Source organism: Lupinus angustifolius, chromosome LG07 (genome assembly GCF_001865875.1).
Source record: "Lupinus angustifolius cultivar Tanjil chromosome LG07, LupAngTanjil_v1.0, whole genome shotgun sequence".
In the NCBI taxonomy this organism is placed as follows: domain Eukaryota; kingdom Viridiplantae; phylum Streptophyta; class Magnoliopsida; order Fabales; family Fabaceae; genus Lupinus; species Lupinus angustifolius.
Window position 1 is genome coordinate 9,094,993 of NC_032015.1, and position 27,276 is coordinate 9,122,268.

The following is a 27,276-nucleotide window of genomic DNA, read 5'->3' on the forward strand; positions in this document are numbered from 1 at the left end:
TTTTTTATAACATTTAATGCATATTGATTTCATTAACATTTTTCTATTTCCAGAATCTCAATTATATTAAGAGATTGATGTTAGGACATCAATGTGGCACCTGAACACCACTTTCCATTAGGAGTGAACATGGGTCGGGTTAAAGTTTGTCCTTATCCGGTCCTAAATATTGGTTGTGTCACTTTTTTGAACTCGACTCCGGCCCTAGACCCGAAGCTAACCTGACCCTAAATAGTAACCGGGTCAGCCTTTAAACTCGACCCGACCCTATTTCCGATAAAATATAATACATACTCATTTTAGATAAAAACTTCTCAATATTATTTATTATTATGAATATATAGTTTGATATATAAAATGATATATGTATATATATATTATTAATCATGTATAAGGAAAAATTAAAGAATATACTTTCGACCAAAAGAGTGTCATTACTCTATACACATTTGAATAGAAACACATATAAATATGATGAGTGAGTGACCTGAGACGGGATGAGTCGGGTCATGCTTGGTCCATACCCGACCCTAAATATTGACTGAGTCTATTTTTGGAACCCGAACCCAGCCCTAGACCCGATCGGACCGATCCTATTCGGACCAATCATGATTGGACCGTGCCGGATAAGCGGGTAATGTCGAGTCGTGCTCACCCCTACCTTCCATCATAATTCCCAATTTCCATTAATAGAAACTCTTACCAATTTTATAATAAATCAATGTATTCAAATGAAGTAAACAACTAACATTAATATGTTGAATAACATATCACAAACATAATTATAAATAAATTTATAGTGACGAAATTTTCATTTCAAAACATCATTTAATTTTTAAACAAAATGATTGATCTAACAAATCTATCTAACAAAGTCATCAATTTTAAATTTACTAGTGTTGGTAAAACCGTACCAGTTATCAAACCGACGGTGCTATTATAGTGATACAATGGTTCAACTAGTAGTTCAGTAATTAAACCGCATGCCGGTTAAACCGAACATATCTACTTATATTTATGTATATATAAACCTATAACAAAAAAATTCCAAATAGGTAGATACTCAAATTTATAATTCATAATCTACTCAAAATTCACATAAACAAACAACTTTAAGTCTTTAACAAATTCAAAGTCTAAATTACAAAACATATATCAATCCAAAAGTATCACTTGACAATCGCAAAATATAAATAAATGACAACTCACTCTGCAAAACAAATAAATTTAGAGTTTTAACATTTAACACATATGAGTCAAGGTTGTCTCATATCGATATTATATTTTTCCACCAAATCCTATCTTCAGACAATACTCCAAGATTACACAACAAATGTCACTGAGATTACGCACGAATGTTAGGAACCAAAATGTGTAATCTAAGTATGCCTTAGAAGCATATGTCTTGAAGTGTTGAAGAATGATTGGAAAGATGCGTCACATTTGTAATGGGTTTTTAAGTTTTTAAGTTTTTTTCAACAAAAAAAAAATATGTATATAAACCGGTCTGTTTAGTCAAATACTCGCCGGTTCACCGGTTTTGACCAATTTTGATATTTGACGGGTTCAATATTTATACCATTTCGGTTAGGGGTCCGGTTGAACCCGCCGGTGGTACAGTACTGATTTTAAATCATTTTAATTTACACAAACTGAATTCAACTAAGTCATCCCGAATTTGACAGAATCTGCAAATCCAACTTAAGTTTTATAACAATAGCATGAGTAAAGATCCTTTATAATATTAAAGATTACAGTATTAAATACAAATTCTTGTATGTGGCAAAAAGAAATTTTTAAACATGAGATTTTAGTTTTTTTTGTTTCCCACCGGTATACTCGTACTGGAGGCAATTTTATCCGAGTTGGGAACATTCACAGGTATGTAAGGCTAACTCTCCTAACGAATATTTTTTTTTATCCACAAAACTCGAACTCGAAACCTTATTTGAGGAAAATCAATCATATAACACTTTAACATGAAATGATTACCAAAATCCTTCTTTCCAATATCATATATCATATGTTAATTTATTTAAGAATAGTACACGATTTAAATACATTTCAACCAGCGTCCCTTTTGTCATCTTAAATTTGCCACCCATTCCTTCTCCTGGCTCCCAAAGTAAAAGCCAAAAAAGAGAAGTAGAGAACCATACGTTTCAGCTACGTGACTGTGGAGAAGCTTTCACTATCAAATTCATTCTCGTTTTCTTTTCGTTTTCTAACCATGCAAGTTCAGTATAGCACCTAATATCTCAGCAAAGAAATCGGAAGATATATCATTTCACCACACTCGTTTTCAAACATCCTAATACTCATCCCATTCATTAACTAAAGCTATCACACACACAAACAATGAGGTTTCACTTTTAAAAGCACTGTCTAAAATCTACAAGTGCAATACTTTATCAGCCTGAAAACATGTTCAAGTCATGGACCAAGAAGAACAAGATCACAATTGTATTTAAGCTGCAATTCCATGCAACTCAGGTAAGACAAAGAGTCCAACATAAAATAAAGCTTTATTTCCTCTGATTCTTAATCTCAAAATGAGGTTTGTCTCGAAGATACTTGAAATATGATATTATACGAAGTTCCACTTGAGTACTGGAAAAGAGGAGGGTATCAATGTCCCTTGTTATTACTTGTACCACACTAATTATGTCGATCAAGCTCCTGGGATGTAGGCTGGTTGAACTCATTAACAAATTATCTTGTATTCTTCTGTTCTATTTATTTTCTATGCCCTTTGTTTGATTGCTCGTGGCCAATGTTGTGCAAGGATTGCTTCCGCTGCACCAACAGTTTGGTTAGCTGTTATATTTGAAACATATTTCATTGGAAGTTTGAATTTTACTCAGCATCCAGTGGTAGATTTTGATATCTAATATAATGTTGGGAATGTTATGCCAATATAAAGATTATGCAGACAGTGACTACCTTGTTCTGTATTTCTCTTTTATCAGGTGCCAAAGATGAAAAAGTCTACACTTATGATAGCTTTGGTGCCAGATGATGTTGGGAAACCAACGGTAAAACTTGAGAAAGTTGCTATCCAAGATGGAACCTGCACATGGGAGAATCCAATTTTTGAATCGGTTAAACTGGTTAAGGATTCAAAATCAGGAAAACTCAAAGAGAAAATCTACCATTTTGCTGTTTCAACTGTAAGAAGCAGTAGATGTAATTGCATTGTCCTTTACCTACCAGGATGTTTGTTGGAAAGTCTAATCCTTTTGGCTTCTTGTAGGGATCTTCAAAATCTGGCTTTCTCGGAGAAGCGTCGTTAGACCTCGCTGATTTTGCTGCACAAATTGAGCCACTTACTGTTTCTCTACCGCTTAAGTTCGCCAATTCAGGCGTGACTCTACATGTTAGTACCTTCTATCTCCCTCCCTTGTCTCCTGTGTCTTGCTCAACATGACATTCATGCAATTCATTCTCTCATGTTTCCATAACTTTCAGAATCTGAGATTCACAGGACATTTTCACCATTGCATATATGCTATATTTCTTATATTACTTAGTATTATCAGATTATAAATACTAAATATGATTCCTCAAATAACAATTTTGAGTCAGGTGATGATTCAGAATGTGGAAGGATTTACTGATCAAAGGTGAAAATGAACCATAATACTAGTTAATTAAATCTCTTAAGTTTTTTGTTGTCTATTATATATGCTTATATACTTTTCACCTTACTTTCAGAAATCGGGAAGATAATGGAAATGCAAGCTTGAGACACCAACTGAGCTATTGCAGTATAGATGAAAGTTATAACATTGAAGTAAGGTCACAATGACTCACATTTTATCTTAGATTTATATAGCTACCTAGCACTTTCTGTTGAACACAGTTGAGAATTTCCTAAATAAAACCTTAAGATGATAAGTTAAGAAAAGAAATAACCCTTGTTATAAAATCATAGAAACTATTAATATTTGAAAGGATGGGAACCTTAAGAAGAACACATCAGGGTATAGTGAGCAAAATGTCTACCTTAAAAGCATTCTAATGGTTTTTCTCCTGTGGCAACTTCATGGCAGGACTCTTGTCGGTTATTACCACCCCTCAGACAGAATTCAATGCCAGCAAGAGGAACTTTTGAGGCCATTGCTACAAAAACCCATATGCGCAGGAGGTCAAACACAGATTATTCTCTGGGTTCCGCGTCAGATGGGAGTTTAGTTGACTGGACAAACAGTCTGGAAGATAATCTTCCAAGATTACAAGAGCCTTCAGATAATACCACTGAAAACCCCAAAAAAGAAGTTTCTTCTCTAAAGAGGCAAGCAGAACTATCCGAGCTAGCGTTAGAATCACTTCAGAAGCTGTTAGAAAAAGAGTGCAGCCGGGCACAAAATATGTCAAGACAAATATTCAGCCTCAGAGAGGAGAGAGATATGCTCAAAACTAAATATGAGCAAGTCAAGTCTCAGCAGAACCTCTGTAATGAGACCAAAACGTCAAAAACATTGCAGTCGGAGATTGAAGATACTAGGCTTCAGTTAGAAGCCATAAAGGAAGAGCTGGTTTGTGAAAAAGAGTTGAGTGTCAATCTTCGATTGCAACTCCAGAAGACGCAAAACTCAAACTCTGAACTACTTTTGGCAGTGAGAGAGTTTGAAGCAATGCTGGAACAAAAGAATAAGGAAATATTAGAGAATACCAAAGGGCAGGATAATACCACAGAATTAAATCTTTTGAAGAAAATTGCAGACCAGAACAGTGAAATAGACATTTATCATAGGCAATGTGAGCAGCTAAATGATCACATAAGTGAGCTCACCATGAAGTACGAGCTTCTGAAGAAGGAAAATCTGCATATCACTTTGAGATTTAAGCAAGGACAAGCTCAACAAATCATGTTAGAGGATGAAAATTCAACTTATTTGGCTACTATAGAACAACTTGAATCACAAGTAGAGAGGTTAGAAGAAAAGATAAAGAAGCAGGCAGATGAATTTTCAGAGTCTTTGGTCTGCATCACTGAACTCGAAAATCAAGTCAACGATTTGGAGAGAGAACTGAAATTACAGGCAGAAAATATTCAAGAAGATCTCCATGCTATGGAATGTGCAAAGATTGAGCAGGAAGAGCGGGCTATCCAAGCTGAGGAGACCTTGAGAAAGACAAGACATGATAATACTCTTACATCTGAGCGTTTTCGGGATGAATGTAGAAGGCTTTCAGTTGAAATGGCAATGAAGGTAGAAGAGAATGAAAAGATGACCATCAAAGCCAGTGCAGAATCTGACGAATTGCGGAAGCAGAACAAACTTCTGCAAGAGAAGCTCCAGAAATGCAATGAAGAGCTCAGGATGATGACAAATCAGAATGAATTGAAACAAGAGCTATTGGACCAAATAGATTCAAAAGGAAAAACAATAGAAATGATGTCACGAGAACTAGAGAATGAGTCTGAACAAATTGAAGATGTACAAAGATACAGCAATGAAAAGCTGATGATAGAGGATTACGCATTGTCTAAAGGCAAGTCAACAGAGAAAGTGACCAAGATGATAATGCAGGAGGATAAAAATGAGGACACAATACTTGGCACCCTACTCTCAGAAGTAGAAACCTTTAACATCCAGCACACTGAATTAAAAGATAGCTTGCACAAAGAACAAGTGGAGAAAGAAAATATGGAGAAACATATATCTAAACTAGAAGGAAAGCTGATGCAGAAGAAAGCAAAATTCAGTGCTACCGAAAAGAAGCTGAAGAACAAAGAAGGACAAACACCAGCTACACATATGAATTTGGCTTCAAGGGACAATGAGTGTACTGCACCTCTCTCTTCCACTAAGGAACATTATAAGAAGTCAAAATCAGACATGCACAAGGTAATTGTCCAGCACCCATGGTAGAAATCATAAATTAAGGACATAAGCATCTTGTTGTTATGAGGCCAGGTTACATGGTATCCCATTCCCCTATTAGTAAACAGAACACTACACAGTAAAGATGAATAGGTAATCAAGTTAAAAACAAAGTAGATTAGTAAATCTTTCATGAGATGAAAATAACTAGGAGTTGCAACATGCACTCTCTCTTTAAAGTAAACATTTGACATGAGCACAAAAACTGAAAGAAACTTCGCTTTAAAACAAGTTAAAATCAATTTGGTAGTAATTATCATTTGTTCAGGAATTATAACGTCAAATATTTTATAGTTCATGATACAATTGTAGATGGCAAGGTCAAGACGTTGATCGCTAATAATTAAACCATGCTCAAAGAACATTTCTAACTAGCCAACAGGCTTGTAAGTCAATTGGCACAGGCCCGAGTCACTTGGGTATGTGATGTTTGATCCTCCAGCAACCAACTTTCCCTATCACCTACCTATGTGCCTGCACCTCCTATCTAACTGTAAAAATTAAAAGAAAAGGGAGTATTTGATTGAGGTTTAACTTCAGTTTTGCTTTGCACACATAGTCGATATCTTGATATGCTAAACTCTGACTGTTGTTATATTTGTAACATGAGAAGGAATTGGATGGCACAAACACCACTGTTGAAAATTCTGGAAAGGGAGGAACACTAGGCCATTCAGCTGAGAACAAAGTTTGTCTAGCACCACACAAAAGGTACAAATCAAAATCATTAATCCATCTGAATCCCCGGTTCCCTTGAACACAACCATTAACCTTCACATTGTTTATTCCCATTGTAATGAAAAATCCTTGCTTCAGAATCAGATGTTGAATTTATCTTTATGTCTCACATCTTATCCACGAACTTATTTATTAATTCTTATATCTTGTTTACTCTGACAGTGAAGGGAAAACTTGCACAGCAAATGAGGCGATTCTTTTCAATTATGATCGCGATTGTGAATGCCATACGAGTGAGTTATTGAATGAACTGGCCATCCTAAAGGAAAGAAACAAATATAAGGAAAGTGAACTTAAAGAAATGCAAGACAGATATTCAGACATTAGTCTTAAATTTGCAGAGGTAGAAGGAGAAAGACAGCAGCTTGCATTGGCTCTACGCAATCTCAAGAATGGTAAGAAAAACTAGAATTCTTTTCACACTCATGAGTTATGAAGCATGCAGGCTATCCTAATCACAGTGGTGGAATAGAGTTTAACCAGTACTTCTTACTTCAATGGAGATCTATATCCTGTAACAAATGGATTATAAACAAAAAAATAAGGTCTCTGATGCTCATAAGAACAAAAAGGATATTGAACCTAAAACAACCATCATGTTTTGTTGTTACCTGGATGGCTGGACCTTTCAAAATCTATTGTAGGAAGCCAAGTTTAGAAGTTCCTATTTTAATTTTGAAGTTATTAAAATTATAGTGTTTTATATCATGCAAAAAGATACATGTAAAATCAGTAATGGCTCATGGAAAAATGAAAAAGTACTTTACATTGTTGAAGGAATAACATGTATGTAAATGTGGGTCCAAAGATAAATTATTCTATATTGTTCTGATCTTGAACTCAATTTCCATCACTCAAGACCAGCTTAGTTTGGCTTCAACTTTCATTCATATCAGAAGTTAGTCTCTGACTTTCATTCCATATCAGAACTCAAAACCAGCTTAATTTAAACTACTAATAGTATAGAAGCAAACATTGATGGTATATAGGAAGTGCATAAAGATTCCCAAACTATAAAATAACAATTGCCATGCATGCATACAGTTCAGAACTTCAGATCTTGGGATTTCAATTTCATGCAAGTTGGGCATGAAATTTAAGCTTTTAAATTGGAGGTAACATATACCAATAGAAAACTGTCCTGATAAAAAAATCAAAAAGTCAATAGTTCGATTCATATGATTTGTTTCTCACCCGTAGGGTGAGGGGCACGCTTAGTTATACCAAAAAAAAATATATTGAACATAGAAGTACTCTTTGCTGATACTTTATCATTAGGATTAAGGAAAGCGGGATATCTTCCTTTCTGGACCTGTGTTTGGAGATGGTGGTTGTGCAGATTGCTTCAGCCTTTTCTGTTCTAGAATATTTCTAGGTGTTGATCTACTAGGTTGGTACTTAGAGACCTCAAATACAGAAGGACTTCTTCTCTTCTCCCATGATAATAATTTTTGACTCGTTATTCCCTTTTCTTTTAGAGAAAAAGATATATATAATAACAGTGTATAAATTTTTTACATTGTCACTCAATCATCTATCATTTATTTTCAATTATGTTTGACTTTCTAGAAAAAATAATTCAAATGATGAATGGTAAATGATGCACTAATTATGCATAATTCTTTAGGCATCAATATTACACTCTTTCTTTTATCTCATTTACAAATTTAGTTGTAAAAGATGAATAACTTAATGGACATTTACTCCTTTTAAGTTTTTCATAGATGCCTGATTTAAACCCTCCTAAAAAATGTTTTCACCGTGCTTGAAGTAAAGAGGAAATCCATCTTTTCCAAAGTTTTCAAGGTATTTGTTGTCATAATTGTTGTTTATGAGAACAAATAAAATAATGTTTAAACGTATCATCTAGGGTCTCTTTGCGATTTTAGAGTCTAACCAAAAAATATTAAAACAAATGCTTTGCTCGTTGAGCAATCTTGTGCACTAGTCATTCTCTATAGTTTTCACAAGAATATTTTGAGAACCACCTTTGTCTTTACCCAATTCCTTTACTTGGATAAATGAATTCCTTAGCCTTTTTGGATTTAGGTGCCATTGAGTGTAGAGAAAATGTTTAAAATTCAGTTGTATCACATTTATGTTACTTTATGAATTAAAAATTTAAAATTGCTCAAAAGGTTTTCATTTATTTAATTATTTTTTAATTAATCCTTTATATAATCAACCATAAAAAGTTTACACATGAAAATGACTCATAAATCACAAGTAGGGATGAAATCGGAATTTCCAATTTTCATCTCATTTGTATTCATCTAATGTTTTAGATTTTTGGTCTAATTCCAATTTTTAATATTTTAAAAGCTTAAACATATATATTATTATTTATCAATGTTGTCTCCACAAATTTATTATTGGATATACCAATACAAAGTAAGTTTACATATTTCATTCAAATTATCCCAAATTTTACATCATTTAACAACTTATATTATATACATAATCTATAAACATAGAAAGGGAAGAAAAGATTAAAAAAATAAAATAAAAAATAATCTTTATTTTCCTCTTCTCCATTGGTCAACTTTTTTTGGGCATTCTTTTAAAACTCATCTCCATCTTGGATACTGATCTATACTTAAAAAAAGAATAGATATGAGCAAAGACTCACAGCACAAAAACAAAATCTAGACAATTTTTTCAACTTACAATGGCTTCTCAATATAGGAAAATATGCAAATAAAGGAAAGAGGGTAGAATCTGAAGAGAAAAAAAACCAGATAGATGACAAGTACTGTTTTTTATTTTTTCTCTTCTTTCTTTTCCTCCTTCTTCTCCTCCTTTTTCTCTTCCTTCTTCTCTTCTTTTTTCTCTTCCTTTTTCTCTTCTTTCTTTTCTTCTTTCTTCTCTTCTTTGGCAGGTCCAACTGATATTATATCTACTTTCCCTACTCTCTTCAACTTCTTCACAATTTTCACTGTGTCCATTTGACCAATCACTATTAACTTTTGATCCTTAATATCTGCAGCAATTGAATCAACCCCTATTGACCAATAATTATAACAGATCCATCAGTTCCTTAATTATACTGTATACTATGTTCTACATTTTTCAATAATTAATATGAATTGAATGTAAAAAATTGATTTTTATGTGAAATACTAATACCAACCATAGATATCGGCTGCTGCTTCTATAGCTTTTTGCTTTGTTTTTTCATCAATCATAGTCAAGACCTTTAATACAACTTTCTGCAATGGATCCAAAGAGGGTAAATAAAATTAATGTACAATAAATTTTAAAATTATTTCTCTGAATCAAGTAAAGCATATAAATATATAGCAAACCAAGCATGGACATTAGAATAATAAGGAATGAAGAAATTAGAGTTCTTCAGAGAAGATAATATGAAAATCAGTACCTGAGCCATTGGAAGAGGAAGAAGGGTGTGAAAACAATGAAGGATGTGGAATGAGCCTTGAAAATTGAGGCCTTTGTACTATATGGTATTTTGAGGTTGTGAACTTCTTTTATAAGTAATATTTTAAGCGCACCCAATTTATGTTGTTTTATTGGTAAAAAAATTTGAGTGCGTATATGAACAAAAATAGAAATAGAGATAGATTTATTATTATGATATAAAAATTTCTAATTTTGCAAATGTCATTATTCTCCATTTATTCATGTGTGAGAGTGGCCTTTGGAGCCTTAGTCAATAGATCTTTTAAAATTAATTAAATCACTTGGATAATTTAACTTTTTTTATTACGTTATTTTGGAATAGGATCACCTTTAATATTTGAGACAAGTATTTCAAACTCCTTTTTATAAAAATTGTGGCTACCAAAGCATGATCTTTGTGGAGAATTTTTCATAATTTTTTTTGTTCGCAACAATTTTACTCTTTGTACAAAAAATTAACTTAAAGTAGTTGCACTTAAATAATTACTAATGAACTGACTTTTAAACTGGTTAGAATAGATGGATTGAGGTGCTTAATGGACAACTGAAACCGAAAGGAAGCCACATAGAGAAGGCATTGTAATAATAGAAAAATAATAATAGGTTGAAAAGTTATACACTCTTGAACAACTATGATGAGTAAGGATATAACGAAAAAAAATAAAGGAAATAATAACAAATTTTTATCATTTTATATATAATGTAATAATATTTTTATTATTGAAAATACATATAAAATTAAATATTTATCTCTCTATTAATGGAGAATATCTTGTTCAACTATGACACATTGAAGTACTTCTGAACATCAATAGATCAAGTAATCTTGTGGTTCAGTGATTTTGGTTTCATATTTAATGGAGGAAATGATATGGTGCCAATCTTTGTAAATGATGTAGTGGTGAAATTAATATTTATTTTTAACTACAACCCATCACTGTGTTGCTGTAAGGGAGTTGAAAAAAAGGACATTTCTTAAAGATGAAGCAAATTACTTTTTCTTGGTATTTTTACTTGGTAATTAATTACTAAAACATTTCTTCTTCAATATGTTAGTAAAAACTGGTTCAATTGCAAAGTCCAATTTCATAAAGTTGCTCAAGAGTTGTGTTTCTTTCTTCGTTTGTAGCACAGAAGTTTGACTAACTTAAGATTTTGTTGTTATTTTGTACAAGGTACAGGTCAGAAGTCCATTATGTTCTAAATCAAAACAAAATGCAATACTTAACTTGGTGATGAATGCTGTACGGAAATATTGAATTTAAATACATGCCATAATGCACCATTTGGAAATGATTTTTTTATACTAATGCCAATGAGGCATCAACCTAAATTTCCTTATGAAGACAAAGAATCTTGTCTACTAAACTAACTTTAAGAAATGCAATGTCACTTAACAGCAGATATACAAAATAAATGGCTTACATTTATAATATTCTTCCAATAATGTCTGTTATTATAAGAACGGAGATTACTTGTCTCCATTCCTGTTTTGTTTGTGTTCTCATCCAATCAAAAAATTTAACTTAATTAAAAAGAAATATTATAATAACATAAATGAATAGGATCACCTTTAATATTTGAGACAAGTATTTCAAACTCCTTTTTATAAAAATTGTGGCTACCAAAGCATGATCTTTGTGGAGAATTTTTCATAATTTTTTTTGTTCGCAACAATTTTACTCTTTGTACAAAAAATTAACTTAAAGTAGTTGCACTTAAATAATTACTAATGAACTGACTTTTAAACTGGTTAGAATAGATGGATTGAGGTGCTTAATGGACAACTGAAACCGAAAGGAAGCCACATAGAGAAGGCATTGTAATAATAGAAAAATAATAATAGGTTGAAAAGTTATACACTCTTGAACAACTATGATGAGTAAGGATATAACGAAAAAAAATAAAGGAAATAATAACAAATTTTTATCATTTTATATATAATGTAATAATATTTTTATTATTGAAAATACATATAAAATTAAATATTTATCTCTCTATTAATGGAGAATATCTTGTTCAACTATGACACATTGAAGTACTTCTGAACATCAATAGATCAAGTAATCTTGTGGTTCAGTGATTTTGGTTTCATATTTAATGGAGGAAATGATATGGTGCCAATCTTTGTAAATGATGTAGTGGTGAAATTAATATTTATTTTTAACTACAACCCATCACTGTGTTGCTGTAAGGGAGTTGAAAAAAAGGACATTTCTTAAAGATGAAGCAAATTACTTTTTCTTGGTATTTTTACTTGGTAATTAATTACTAAAACATTTCTTCTTCAATATGTTAGTAAAAACTGGTTCAATTGCAAAGTCCAATTTCATAAAGTTGCTCAAGAGTTGTGTTTCTTTCTTCGTTTGTAGCACAGAAGTTTGACTAACTTAAGATTTTGTTGTTATTTTGTACAAGGTACAGGTCAGAAGTCCATTATGTTCTAAATCAAAACAAAATGCAATACTTAACTTGGTGATGAATGCTGTACGGAAATATTGAATTTAAATACATGCCATAATGCACCATTTGGAAATGATTTTTTTATACTAATGCCAATGAGGCATCAACCTAAATTTCCTTATGAAGACAAAGAATCTTGTCTACTAAACTAACTTTAAGAAATGCAATGTCACTTAACAGCAGATATACAAAATAAATGGCTTACATTTATAATATTCTTCCAATAATGTCTGTTATTATAAGAACGGAGATTACTTGTCTCCATTCCTGTTTTGTTTGTGTTCTCATCCAATCAAAAAATTTAACTTAATTAAAAAGAAATATTATAATAACATAAATTAATATTTTTATATTATTCTATATAGTTTGGTTGGTTAAGTACATGAGAACAAGATTATCTTGCGACAAAGAATCCTGGTCATGTTATAATAACTAGTATGTGCTATTACCAAACTATTTCTTCATATTGCCACAATAATTTTGAAAAGGAAATATGATAGAATTGTTAAAATAAAATAAAGAGAAAAATGTGGTGCATATTATGAGGAGGGATATAACAATACACTCAAGAAAATTGGTAAAATAAAATAATATCAACCAATAAACAAACACAAAACTCTTTCATGATTCCCTCGAATTGCAAAATGATATACCTCACTCATTTTTCTTCTTCAACCTTCTTAAAAAGAAAGCCTAAGTAACAAGTAATTAACCTTGTTTACATTATAGTACAAGCATGAGGGTTATCATCACTAAAGAGTGAAGCAAATTCCTCATCAGAAGCCACAGCAACTGAATAAACAGAAGGAGTGTGGAAAAAAGTGTGGACTCCATTGGTTGCTTCACTTTTGCATGCATCATAGTAATGGTTAACAATATAACTTGGGTACTTGTAAAATGAAGCAAAAGGAGCATGCCCTGGAAATGGCCATGGTTCTCCTACTTTCCCTGCACTTTTGATTGCTTTTAGCACCTTCTTTTCCTCCAAGCTATAGCCTCTTATTGTTATTTTTTGTGCCTCCATTTCAACTTCTACCTCATCTACTCCTGCAAATCACACATTCAAAAAATCAACATCAAAGTAAGTGGGGAATGCACACTGGGATTTTGGGAAAAATCAAAACCGAAATAACATGCACATAAAAGAACTATAAACTTATAATTTTAATTTAACAATGCATGATGAACGATTTGGATGTTATTACAACCATTGAACGTAAAGTATACCATAATTATTCATTCAGAGACTAGAATGCATATGTAAAAGATGGATAGAAACGTCTGTTTCAAATGGTGTCTCATTCCAATGACATGTTGCCATGTGAATAAAAGAAATTTTTTAAAAACAAAAAATAACATTTTAATTGACATAGGACAGAAAATGAGACATCATTTAGGATCAGTAATCTCTATGGTTAAAAGATGAATCAAATTACCCCTAGAAAGTATAAGGAAAAAAACATAGTTGGTTATGCAAAATATACCTTTGAGCTTAAAAAGAGCTTTCTTTAATTTTGAAGCGCACCCTTCACAATCAAGATTTGTAACTCTCACCTCCAGCATATTCTACAATATCACATTGCACCAATATTATGAGTCAAGCAAAACCATTAAGTGTTTGTGTGTACCATGTGAGAGATAATATAGAAAAGGGACTTACAGACATTATTGCTTGTTTAGCTTAGACAACAAAATATGGATAATGGTCTTGTTGAATCCTCTATGCCAGAAAAAAATGGTGGCTAATTGATATGGCCACCCTTTTACTTAGGAGAAAGTAAAACGTTTTTGGTTACTAAACTTTGTGAAGGGTACCTTTTTAAGAGTTAGGCTGAAAAAGCATTATTGGGTTTTGAAATCACAAAAGGATGCGTAGAGTAGTATATTCACGCGTGGATATGGCACAAGCGTGGCTCCTTCTTACGCTCCCCAATTTTGACGCACACTCATATGTCTTTTTCCAAATAGAGAAAACATATATGTAATGTAAGAGTTTTTCTGAAGGTATAATTATTATATTATCTATTATCTATTATTTATATTTAATAACTACAACTTTCTTTTAAATATAAATAATATAAATAAATGATAAATAAGATAATATATTAATTGTGATAGTATATATATTACCCTCATTCAAATATATGTCACTTCCTAATGTTATGTCTTGATTAATACCATAGAGGGCAATAAAATTGAATACAAAGAGATATATCAAAGTTTTATTTTTGAGAGTTTTCCTAGCATGGAGTATAATGGCATAAAGAAATGTGAAACTAATTAAATAACAAGGAAAAAATATATGTGGTGGTAGTATAAGAATTTTATATATTGATAATACATATCTACTATTTATATTTAATAATTATTGATTCTTCAACAAAAGTAATATAAATGAATGGTGAATGATATATTGACTATATATAAATCTTTAGACTCATAAAGTATAAATATTAAATTCATAGATAAATAAATATAAACAAAACAAATGGCACTCCTATTTAGTTCTATCTCTTCTTTTTCAATTGTGTTTTATTACAGTTCATCATTAAAATCACTAAACATAACATAAAAAATAAATGAATAAATGACTTTCTTTTATACTTGATCGAATTCAAAATCAATTAGTGGGGGTGATAGACGATCTCTATAACAAATTGAACTTGGTAAAGGTATGTTCTTTTAATATAAGTAAAGAGTGTCGAACAACTTAATTATACATCTATAATAACTGGTGGATTTAAAACGTCGACACACAGGAAAGCAAGATATATGAAATGTTTAAAAATACATTTGAATATGACAAATCAGTCTTATGGATGCAATTTTATAATTAAGGGTATAAAAAATATTAACTATATAAGAATAATATATTCTTTGAATGTATGTATGTAAACATCTTTTATCTATGAGTGGCTCCACCACTAAATCTATGTTAAAATACAGTGGAGCACAACATGATGAAAATTAAACAGGTTTATTTGAAATGGAGACATCACTGATGGATTCCTTCCTTCTTTACATTTCAATGTTGGACAAGGAGCATGATGACTAGCCATATACCATGTGAGAGATAATATGAAAAGGGACTTACAGACATTAAATTTGTGTTGGGCTTTAGGTCCCTAAAAGTTATAGTCCAGTATCCAATAAGGGCTATGGTATCCTTCCAAAATTCTAGTGAAAAGCATAAAATTACCAATCACACCCTACCTCAGTAACAGATAACACTCTTGGTCGGATAAGGCTTTTTTTTTCTTCCTTAGTGGAAGATACTGACTCATTTCACACACTTACAATGGCTTCTTCAGTGGCTTCCTCGTTTCAATTCAGGCAAAGATGCTAACTTTATCCATTTCTACTTTCATATTTCTCTCTTATCCATCTTCCCCATGTTCATTCATGTGTTACATTGCACTTTAACATTCTTCAATAATGCTTATATAGTTAATATATATGGTTGTAAAGTGTTACAATGAAATTAAAGATACTCATTACAAATTTAGCTTTTCTTTTTCGTTGGAGCATACAAGGTCTTTAATTGAATAGGGTTGTCAACATAACTTGTTTGTAGATATTCCTTTTTGTTAATATATGCTTGAAATTCTATAAAATGGGTGAGTTAATTAAGATATTCATGAAATGCTGCTAGAAGCATAGCAGTGTTTGGAGAATAATGATTCTGAATCTTGCTCAGTATTCCATCAGCGGTGTAAATCCTTGCAGAACTAATTCATTGGCAAATGTTAATATATTCATGATTTATGTTATTTAAAAAAATAGGGGCTTTGGGAGAAGTTTTATTTTTGTGTGGTCACTTGATAGAGTTCTTCTGTAGAAAAATCTTGATGTGAGGATTTTGGCCAGAAAGGTACGAAATGGAAAATGATTTCAAGGAAAATATCTAGTTAACCTGACCTTTTATTTACTTCGGGTACACTTGGTTTTGTATTTCTTTGTTGTTCACTTATGCACATGATTGATATAGTTTCCTAGTTGATGAAAAGTTCATTACTTCTATGCTTGTATTTTATAAATTTGAGAAATCTCACCAGTCCTTTGCTATTCTATTTCAGTAATTTGACGTCTGGATTCTTTGGTGAGAGAAATAAACTCAGAGTTTCAAGTGCTCCCACTCCTCGTGTTGGTTTCACTAGAAAGGTTACAGAGTGTAAGGAATCACGAATTGGGAAGCAACCAGTTGTAGTCCCGTCGAATGTAACAATCAACTTGGAAGGGCAGGATATAAAAGTAAAAGGTCCTTTGGGAGAACTTGGATTAACTTATCCTCGGGAGGTGCTAGTTGAGAGGGTGGAAGATGGAATCCTAAGGGTTAGAAAGGCAGTCGAAACTAGACGGGCTAATCAAATGCATGGGCTTTTTAGGTACTTAGTTTATCAACCATTCTTTTAATTGGAAATATTCTACTTCTGTTTTTTGTCTCAAGTTGTACAAAAGTAGTTATCTGTGGGTGTGTCACGTGGCGGCCACCTCCAGAAACCTATAGCAGCATAGCATGTTGCTGAACGGCCGCTACATCTAAGATAGCTATTTCAATAAAAAAATTCATTAACCTGTTAAGCAATTGTGATTGACTGGGATGAAAATATAGGGTTCTTTATAGGATTGGATCTATTTAGAAACTGTGTGCAAAATAGTGGATGAAGATGTGCGAATCAGGAACTAGTGCAAAATAGAAGTTGGAGTTGTGCAAGATAGTGGTTGAGTCTGCCACGCAAGTTTGAAACACGCCGGTTAGAGTAAACACGGTGGATGGCTAATGGCTGTGCTTTTTTTTTTGCAAAACAGGGATGCACCATCAATCTTGGGTTTAAAATGCTTGTGATACTAGTAAACGAAATTAGAACAACATTTTGTTTGTGATACTAGTAAACAAGCGAGGCTACTAATGTTTATGGCATAATTGTAGATGTAAATGTATAACCTTTGATTCATATATGGGGACTGCCTTATCATGGCAATATACTGTTTTAGCTTGGTGTTGGTAGTATTTTGTTAACAAATACTAAAGACAGGAAGCAATGATGCAGAATGGTTGAGGTTATAAAATAAGGTTAAAGTTATGATATTCTTTGGGTACAATTTATGTTATTTTTAACTATTATAATTTTGGGGTTTTGTCATAGGTATGTTATTTCGTGATTTTATGACTTTTCCTTATTTTTAGAGATTTTATCTTTGTTGTGTTATTTGTTTTTAAGAACTATTATTTGATTCGAATTTTTATTTAATTAGGTTTTAATATCCTTTTTCTTATGAATGCGTCTTAGGTGCATATGTTATTAAGATTCCATATTGATTAATGTAGAATATTATGTTTAGAATCCTGAGGAATTTCAAGAATTCCTGGTTATTGAAACCCCGAGATTTCTTGTTCTTTTCCTACCCTTTCTACCTCAAGCAGTCACTTAGAAAATTTCCCAAAGTAATGGAAGTAACAAATCATATTGGGGATAGGATGCCATTAAATTTTGATTTGGAACTACCATTTTGATGGTTCCTTCACTGGTTTGTCCCCTTTGCTTTGGTTGTTTGTATACAAGATAAAAAGCTTGTTTTATTTGGAGCATTTTAAAGCTGAAGGTGGTGTAAATATTGATCTCACTTAGTGTGAGTAACTTTTACAATTAACCCTTGCTAGTTTCATAGTTTGGTTTATTTTTACATTCAAGGTTATTTTATGTTTTTGAACTTTTGATATATTAAATATCTAAGGATTTTCAACTAACTTTTGTGTGGTACATGTCCCAAATGTTCTTGATTCATTTCTCCTTTGTCCACTGTTAATTTCGTAGTATCTATTGGCTTGGTGTTATGTTATTATTATTCCTGTAATCCTGTTACTTTGTATTTACATTGAGAAAAGTTTTTCATTTAGAGTACAATCATAGGTTTCGTCTTTGAAAGCTAAAGTACTGCATCACTATTTGACTTCTAATTATAGTTCATTTGTTTGCATATTCATATATTTGACTGTTACGTTGCTTGCAAATAAATGTTATTAGGACACTCACAGACAACCTAGTAGTTGGAGTATCAAAAGGTTTTGATAAGAAACTTCAACTTGTTGGTGTTGGATATCGTGCTATGGTAGAAGGAAAAGAATTAGTGTTGAATCTTGGATTCTCTCATCCTGTTAAGATGGCCATCCCCGAGGGCCTCACTGTGAAGGTGGAAGAAAACACCCGAATCACAGTTAGCGGATCGGACAAGTCTGAGATTGGCCAGTTTGCTGCTTCCATCAGGAGATGGAGACCCCCAGAACCATACAAAGGTAAGGGTATCAAATATGCTGATGAAATTGTAAGGAGAAAGGAAGGAAAAGCAGGGAAGAAGAAGTAACTAGGGAGGTTTCAATTTTCTTTAATTTTTTGTTATCTATCTCCTTTTAATTTTCCTCTTCTATTTGTAATGGAAATATTAAGTATACTGGGTAAAGAAATTCATGTTGATTAAGTTAAGCTAGAATCACTTGTGCTCGTGATCTTTAAAGCATAACAAAAGCTGTTATTAGTGTATGAGCATGTTTTGATGGATTAATTGTCCCATGTATAGGCTTTAAAACCTTTGTTGTTATTATGTTGATATTAATCTCAACAAGAGTCATGCAATGAAGAGCATGATGATGAGCTTGCTAAACTTATACATGACAACCACCTTTGATGGATTGAGGAGCATTATGATCACATTGTGCAGCTGGCCTCTTAAAAATTATCTTCTAGTAGGTAGGTTTCATTATTAGGCCATGTCTTCATCACCACCCCTTTTGATAAGGTACTTTCCCTTTGAAAATTAGAGGCTAAAATGCAAGGAGTTTCTTTATTCTATAGGTCAAAATTTTGATTATTTACCCCTGACAAGATTTTGTTGTTGCATATAGACGAGAGGTTAAATTTAAACTACCTTGCATAATTAATTAAGTTCAGGGTTGTGTTTCGAAATTCGTGATTTTCTGATATTTAATCTAAGGCTTGATTTTATCAACTTTTTGTTAATCCAACTTTGTACCCAAAAAAATCCAACTTTCTAGTTATTGTACTCATTTTATCATATATTGTTTATTGTGTTCACTCATTTAATATAACATTCTTATCTCTGCAGCATTGAGTATATTCTCTTTTACATTTTATCGTTTAACATTTAATCCCTAGTATTGTGGGTCTTATACTTGTATGGTAAAACTATCCACTTGAATAAGTTCAAACCTCACAAATAAGTTTAAAATTTAATTCAACAACTAAGATTTTATAAGAACATAACTACAAATATAATAAATATAACTACAAATAAGTTCAAACCATTTTAATCATCTCAAAAGACGATGGCTCAAATTTATCCAAGTCTTGCTAGACAAATAAAAAGGTATAAAACAAAGAACCATAATGTATTCTGCCAGTCAAAAAATTTGTGAATCTACAGACTTGAATTTCAGCAGACATAAACCATCTCAACCATAGTATAATTGAAGTAATTACTATAATCATCAATCAAGTTCAAGAAACAACCAAGAGGGTAAAAAAGAAACTAAGCATTTTTTTGTTTCAATGCCATGATTTTATTCCAAGCAAAATTCCAACAACTTCATTTACTAATAAACATAAAAGTCCAGCATCAATGAATTATAAAAAGCTTTTACGTTTACAAAAGATATGTATCTCATTTTCCATTCATACATCACTGTTCTGATTGATTGTTACCTAACTGCTTGAACCAGCTTCATCATTATTCTTAGAACAGCACCCATCTTCACTGTGATCATGAGAATGTTTATCAGAGTGATCAGGTATGTCATCTTCGTCACTGTCGTCTTCATCAAAGGGCTTTTGTTTATGGAAGATACAGCACTTCTTGGAGCTCTTCTTCTGCATGAACTCATTGTCTACGGTTCCCTCTTTCCATGAGACCTTCTTTCTGCGATTGAGGGGGAGAAAAAGGACTTCTGGTTGCTGTTGTTCGGGATGAGAGGAAGAGGGTGACGGGTCAGAGTTTTCGATGGTTATGGTGGTAGTCCTGGTGCCAGTGACGGAGGGACAAGATGAGGCCACTGGCCTGGTTGCTCTTATGCGTCTATCCATGGTGAGACAAAAACAATTTCTGGGTGTGGATACCGAATAGGAACCTGATAAATCAGAATTAAACATGCATAAAGCCACAAACTCCTAAATAAAAACACAAACATGAATATAAAGCATCATTGAATACTCTAACCAACAAGAGAACCAGGTATAATACATCCAAAGGGAAACCTCTATGCACAGCCAACCTTCATTCCTGAAATACTCCTCTACATTACTCGTCCAGAATGGAAAATATCAAAACAACAAGCATTACCCAACCCCTAATTTAATGGGGTAATCACCCCACTACGGAGACAGTGATGAACTTGTATGGGTGGAAGTCATCATCAATTCATTGTTCATGAAACCTAGATAAGAAAATAAGTTTCCTACATTCCCCACTTCAAGTTCAATTTCAAAAGCAAACATCTAACTTACCTAAGGCCTGAGAGCTTTCTAATCAAAGATTCAAGAACAAAATCAATACATTATACAAAAAAAGCATCATAGAAAGCAATTTGATGCTACAAGCATAAACGCAAATGAATAATTCAAAAGACAATTGAAAGTGCTATGAAAACCAAAGGTTTCACATTTACACAAAGAGAAAAATATATTTGCGCTGACAATGTAAAAGTTTTATATATTGTCAGTTTATCGTCCACCATTCATTTTCAATTATCATTGATTCTTCAAAAAAATAATGCAAGTGAATGGTAGATGGTGTACTGAGTATATATAAATCTTTACACCGACGTAAACAACCTAAAATAAATGATATTCTTAGCTTAAGGGACAAATCTCCCCAACACATGCAGCTCAAAAACTATAAAAGATCAGTCATTCAGTCCACAAATTACAGACTTGTTCAGTATATCAACCATGTAGTGATCAGCTAACCAAGCAAATATCAATCACAAGGTACCCTGAAATTAACTCCAAAAGACGATGGTCCCGACAATTTGCGGACCAAACAGCATGTTGAGATTAACTTCAAAAAACTAAAGCATGTTCAACTAGAAAATGTATTATTAGTTAATTAAAATTCTGCCTATAAACAAATGTTCAGCAAGATTAGTTTAAGGTCAAATTTGGGCTTGAAAAACTTCAAGCTCAAACAACTGAAGCCTGATTAGTTCAGTAGAATTGATTTTATTTTTCCTCTTGCTGAACACAACAACATACACAATGCCAATAACGATAATCTTCAAGGCTTGATATTGAAACACCAGAAAGCATGCCCAAACTAAATCTATTGAAAGATCTTAAAAAATAAAAATGGATTGAAAGGAAAAAACAACCAAACAAAAAATATTGTAAGACATAATTTAACAGCTTTCATAGGTAGTGAATTCAAAGGGTAATATTAGAAAATTGAAATGAATCAATCCCATAAGGGGAACTTAACAATTAACCACTCTCTCCATTTCTCTTGCATCATCCAAAAGTCCTCCATAAAAAAGACCCATAAAACATCGTTTGGAAAAGCAAAAAACTAATTTTTTACAGCAGATAAATAAATAAATAGAAAAGGAGTGAAATGTGAAATTGCAAAAGGGGTATAAAGATTGGAATTAAGTAAAAAGGGAAAGGATATTGAACTCGAACCTTCACGATTCGCAACACTAAATTCGGGTCTCTATGCAATTGGAAGATGGGGTTTTGTGGCGATTTCCCTGTTACTCCAGAATGAAATGGAAGAAGACGAGGGATTTTATGGAAAGCCTAAAAAGGGACTTAAATTTGATTAAAGCAATGTATGAATGCAATTCCGGTTAAAAATGAGGGCTTTTAATGCCCTAGCTTCATGATTGAAAATTAATCTATTTTCTACTTAACAAATATAAACTTTTTGCCACATCATCTGTGATATATATTATCATTCATTGAACTTTTTTCTCTCAAAAAAGCTTGCCATATATCTGGCACATGTGTCATTATCTCATTGAATTTTCCCTTTCAAAAAGGTTAATAATTCCTTATTATTATTATACATTCATTTTATTAGTATTATTATACATATATATTAATAATTCCTTATTATTATTATACGTTCATTTTATTATTATTATTATTATTATATATATATATATATATATGTATATATATATATGTATGATTTCCACGTCAAACATATTAATTATCAATAATTTTCCCTAACTATCAATAATTTCTCAATCAAGGATTTACATTACTCATCTACTATCTATTTAAGAAAAGAAAGAGTTATTAAAAATACTAAAGTAGACCTCTTCATTTGAATATATTTGACAAATGACTTTAAAATTCTGAAAATGTCTTCTTACTCACATTCTCTCTACTCAAACTATAGATTATTTCTCATTTTTTCAAATTTTATGGAATTCAATGAATCAATACAAATTATTAAGAATGATGTAAAACATTATTAATGAGTGAATATTACTCAATAAATATTCCGTAAGTTTTTTTACTTATAATTCTAAAATTTATATTCCATTTTTGTAACTGATCTATAACTTCAAACAAAATAGAATAAGTGGAATTAAATATAACTATATTTCACAAATTTATTATATACAATTCTACAAATTTATATCTAAAGTGTAACTACTAATTGATGTATTATATATAATGTAATTTTTGTAATTGATTGAAAAAATTGAACTTTATGTTTCTTCCTGACATTAAAAATAGAATTATTTAATTATTTATTTATTTATTATCAATATAATTATAATTATGCATTAAGTTTTCAATGTCAAAGTAACCGTGTAAAAAAGATCAATAATATTTTGATCAAAATAAATTAAGGAATCATAAATAAATTAATCAAATCAATTGATATCACAATCAAATCAAATCAAATTACTTTAATATTTTGATTTTTACATCCTATTAAAGATTAAAGATAAATTTAATCAAAAAACACAATCAAAATTCAAATCACATAATTAATTGTGGGGAACAATTATTTAGTTTTTAGATAACAGATTTAAAGACATTTAAATGTCTAAGTTGTGGGACAACAGATGTGTTCCTCACACTAATCTGTTTATTATCTAAAGTCCTCATATGTAATGAATTACAAATAATTATATAGAAACAAAGATTTTAAATTGAAGTTTAATTTGTTGAAATTCAACATCAAAAATGTTAATTGTGTCATTAGGATTTATCACTTTAAATTGTTTGCTCGCATTTATTTTTTGCTTTTATAATATAATTATTTTGACTTACATAACTATTTATTGTTTCAACTCATACAAGTAATACAACTTTATATATTTATATTATATTATTAAACTAATACATGTCTCTATTTAACTAACAATTTAGTTAGGTCTTTCACTTAACTATAAATATTAAATATATTTTCCAGAACATGAATGAAAAGACCCATGCATTATACTACTAGTGTTAGAATAAACCATTATTTCATTTCCCAAAGAATATTTTAGTGTATACCACCCGTATAAATTAAATTACGTAATTAGTCCCTCATTCTTTGAGTTGGTTAAGTCAATATTGGGCTATAACCCTTTTCATATTTTTTAAGGAGTCTTACCTTAGATAACAAATTCAATGTAACATTTAAATTATGAGACAATTTAATAGATTATTTTTTTATGTTAAATTTTTTTCATGTACTTAAGTTCTAACATATTCTAGTATGGATATCAAAAAATGAAGAGTGCAATTTTTTTGTTTTTTAATTAAATAAATTTAAAAAATAATACATTGATCGATTCAATGTTAACTTACATACAAATATATTAAGTGGTTTAAGGCCTAAATGATCCCCAATGTTAAATGTTTGATTCTTGAGAATGACTTGTTGGAAGATTAATTTTTTATCCAAAAAGTTGAGAGGATCCTTTGTAATACAAAAAAAATTAAGTGTATGACTTTCTCTTATTCTATACTGTGGAGATTCATAGACAATTTAAGTAAGATGTCGTTGAAAAAAAAGGAGACTTGTTCTCTTTCCATCCTCCTTTGTTATTGCCTTTCTGAAACACAAGAGAAAGGACATAGTTATTCTTCTCCCTTCTTCCTCCACCACCTTTATCACCACAGTTATACCTCTATCGTTGTTTTACGTCAATCTTGTTGCAATCATTACCTTATTATTCTTCGTACCTTCAAAGAATGACCAACCTCATGAAATATCATATATGCTAGTGCATTTCACACGATAATACTGTAAGTACTTACCTCACTTCATTGCTTTTCATCATTGCTTCTCACCTTATTTATTTTCATCATTTGTGGGTTAAGTTTGCGTACGTTCAATTATATTGGTTATTTTTGCTAATACATATATTATGGTTGCCTTTTGATGTGAACAATTGAATTAAAGTTCCTATAAATAATTTCTTAATAAATTCCTAATATTTTAGAAATTGTACCATTCATCTTTTTAACAAGTGTCTCTTTCATTCCATTAGTTCTTAAATATGGATAAAGTTAAAGAAAAACCCTTGGCATTGGAGTCCCGTTTCAAAATAGAAGAGTAATACTCATACTCGCTCGTACTCGTACGGGTACCCATGTGCGGGTATTTTGTATTTCTGGGTACATGCGGGTATAATGAGTACCGCGAGTTTCTTCTATTATAAATAATTTTTAAATTTTTTACTTTTATTGTGTTTCAAATAAGATGAAACTTAATTATTTTGTTTATTTTGATTGAATATTGGCAAAAATGCTAAATTTATTGGTGTTTTCTATTTGTGTGATTTTTTGTTCTCATTTTTTTAACAAAAAATATATATTTTATTTGTAAAACATGTGTATTTCTATACATGTAATAATATTTGTAGGATGTTTCACCACCAAACTCAATAAAATATGTAAACAAAGTAAAAGGAAAAAATGTACATAGTGTAATAAATATTAGAATAATGTATTTTTTATTTTAATTAAATATAATATATTAATCATATAAATAACGAGTACTCGCGGGTACGGATACTATAATACCCGTACCCGCTCGTATGTACTACGAGTATTTTTAAAATCCGTTTATAATACTTGTGAGTACCCGTTTGTGACCCGTGCCCGTGCCCGTACGGGTTTTACCCGTGAGTACCCACAGGTACGGGTTTTTTGCCATCCCTAGTCCAAACCAATAGTAGCATTGCTATCAAATACCAATGTGCCCATCTTCAATACCCCTTCTAGTACTTAGAAAGAAGGAGGGCATATTTTCCTCCATATAATGAGGTTTGTTGTTTAAGAAAATTTCCAGGTTTTTGAATATGCTCCGTAATTATCTCCAGATAGGAGTGAAGATAATCTCGGTATAGTCTAGTATTAGATAGAGATATTGAGACAGTTTAATACTAAATTCAAGGGTCTCTATTTTTATTTATTTTTAAATAAAATAATTTATAAACTTCTAATTTTCTCCCCCTTAACAATCTAGTCCAATACTCAGAGAATTTTCTTTATATAAATAGATATGATGAATTTTTAAAGAACGTGAGTTCACAACTACAGAAACAAATACAATAGCAATATCATTATAGTAATGGCTATAGCCTTGAGGGTTAGAAAGGGGTAAAGAAAAGGAAGTGACATTCAAACCCCCAAAGCCTTTAGTTTCCATTATTGATCTGAACGTTATCATGACTGAAAAATGGTTTCAATTAAATATTATTGATCTGTATTTCATGCTCTCAACTCACAAATAACCGTTAATCTTAATTATTCTTTCAACAAAATCATCTCGGAGCACCAACCATATGTATATTTTGTTCTGCTACACTAGACATTGAATAAAACTGAAAACGTTTATACTAAATTAGATTTCAGATAAGTAGCAAGTTTGTTGAATAAAAATTAGATTAAGCATTAAGAAAGGACAAACAAGAAGAAAATAGTAACTCAGTTTTATTACTTCAATATGAAATACAACCAGAAAGTTTTGAGAAGATGAACAAAATGGAAATTAGTTAATCCCTAACAAAGCTAACTAAAACTATTTATAGAAAACTATCTAACAACACAAGTAAAAGAAAAGGAAAGTAGGCTAAAAATAAAATGCCCAACAGACTAACATTATTAGAGAATTAGGAGTGCAAGATGTACCAAGTACTAGCATACAAGATGGCAGAACATATTTACAAGGACTTCTACCAAAGTCATGTAAGAAAATAGAAAAGCCATGAAACTTCTACTAGTAGAAGTCGTGTAAGAAAATAGAAAAGCTATGGAAGAAGAGAATTTAACACCCCTCTAGTTGGACAGTGCAGATTGCATAACCCAACTTGGACAAAAAATTCTGGAAAGCTTTTGGAGGAAGTGGCTTGGTAAACGTGTCTGCAAGCTAGTATTCACTCTCCAAGTTGAGTAGAAGGTAATTGAATGGAGAAATTCAATGCTAAAACACATATATCATTGGAAAAGAAGATCTAAAAGTTGAACTGAATAAGTGAAACTTCAATACATGCTTTTCATGTGGGTACCAAGGCATAAAGAGATGTACAAAAATTCAGCATGATGACCTTGCTTCTATTAACTTCCAAGTACCGTTGTTGAACATCTTGTTAAAACAAATCCTTTCTCTTGCTCCTTTTTTTATAGTTTGAATGGTAGTACAAATATCTTGATCTAATTTCCATTTGACAAGAAATACAACTGATGCAACAATTATAGAAGGAAGGAAATTCAAGAAATCAAAGTCCATTTGTGTTAGTTCA

At 31.4% G+C, this 27,276-nt stretch overlaps 5 protein-coding genes across 8 annotated transcripts; 2 read left to right on the plus strand and 3 right to left on the minus strand.

Annotated features, from left to right (window-relative positions):
* LOC109352346 (myosin-11-like) lies at window positions 2,104-7,374 on the plus strand. Its single transcript, XM_019594297.1, has 8 exons — window positions 2,104-2,493; window positions 2,970-3,170; window positions 3,254-3,376; window positions 3,586-3,623; window positions 3,715-3,793; window positions 4,053-5,855; window positions 6,505-6,602; window positions 6,792-7,374. Exons 1-8 carry the CDS (start codon window positions 2,425-2,427, stop codon window positions 7,036-7,038), a joined length of 2,658 nt encoding a protein of 885 aa, XP_019449842.1. The 5' UTR covers window positions 2,104-2,424; the 3' UTR covers window positions 7,039-7,374.
* On the minus strand, window positions 9,221-10,162 carry LOC109352488 (heavy metal-associated isoprenylated plant protein 12-like). Of its 2 annotated transcripts, none has more exons than XM_019594489.1 (3): window positions 10,009-10,162; window positions 9,760-9,838; window positions 9,221-9,630 (listed from the first exon to the last, which is right to left on the minus strand). In XM_019594489.1, the coding sequence occupies exons 1-3, from the start codon at window positions 10,015-10,017 to the stop codon at window positions 9,389-9,391; spliced, it is 330 nt and encodes a 109-aa protein (XP_019450034.1). In that variant the 5' UTR covers window positions 10,018-10,162; the 3' UTR covers window positions 9,221-9,388. The 2 variants fall into 2 exon arrangements, with proteins under 2 accessions (XP_019450034.1, XP_019450033.1); XM_019594488.1 differs by having other exon boundaries at window positions 9,760-9,841; window positions 10,009-10,140.
* Window positions 13,101-14,272, minus strand: LOC109353065 (heavy metal-associated isoprenylated plant protein 31-like). Its single transcript, XM_019595250.1, has 3 exons — window positions 14,173-14,272; window positions 13,997-14,078; window positions 13,101-13,559 (listed from the first exon to the last, which is right to left on the minus strand). The coding sequence occupies exons 1-3, from the start codon at window positions 14,176-14,178 to the stop codon at window positions 13,231-13,233; spliced, it is 417 nt and encodes a 138-aa protein (XP_019450795.1). The 5' UTR covers window positions 14,179-14,272; the 3' UTR covers window positions 13,101-13,230.
* Window positions 15,676-19,073, plus strand: LOC109352220 (50S ribosomal protein L6, chloroplastic-like). 2 transcript variants are annotated; one of them, XR_002108341.1, is made up of 4 exons: window positions 15,676-15,845; window positions 16,589-16,897; window positions 18,539-18,936; window positions 18,969-19,073. XR_002108341.1 is itself a non-coding variant. In XM_019594100.1 (3 exons), exons 1-3 carry the CDS (start codon window positions 15,811-15,813, stop codon window positions 18,873-18,875), a joined length of 681 nt encoding a protein of 226 aa, XP_019449645.1. In that variant the 5' UTR covers window positions 15,676-15,810; the 3' UTR covers window positions 18,876-19,070. The 2 variants fall into 2 exon arrangements, 1 of the variants encoding a protein (XP_019449645.1); XM_019594100.1 differs by having other exon boundaries at window positions 18,539-19,070.
* LOC109352221 (type 1 phosphatases regulator ypi1-like) lies at window positions 20,047-22,397 on the minus strand. Of its 2 annotated transcripts, none has more exons than XM_019594102.1 (2): window positions 22,199-22,397; window positions 20,047-20,640 (listed from the first exon to the last, which is right to left on the minus strand). In XM_019594102.1, the coding sequence occupies exon 2, from the start codon at window positions 20,606-20,608 to the stop codon at window positions 20,231-20,233; it is 378 nt and encodes a 125-aa protein (XP_019449647.1). In that variant the 5' UTR covers window positions 20,609-20,640; window positions 22,199-22,397; the 3' UTR covers window positions 20,047-20,230. The 2 variants fall into 2 exon arrangements, with proteins under 2 accessions (XP_019449647.1, XP_019449646.1); XM_019594101.1 differs by having other exon boundaries at window positions 20,047-20,652; window positions 22,199-22,395.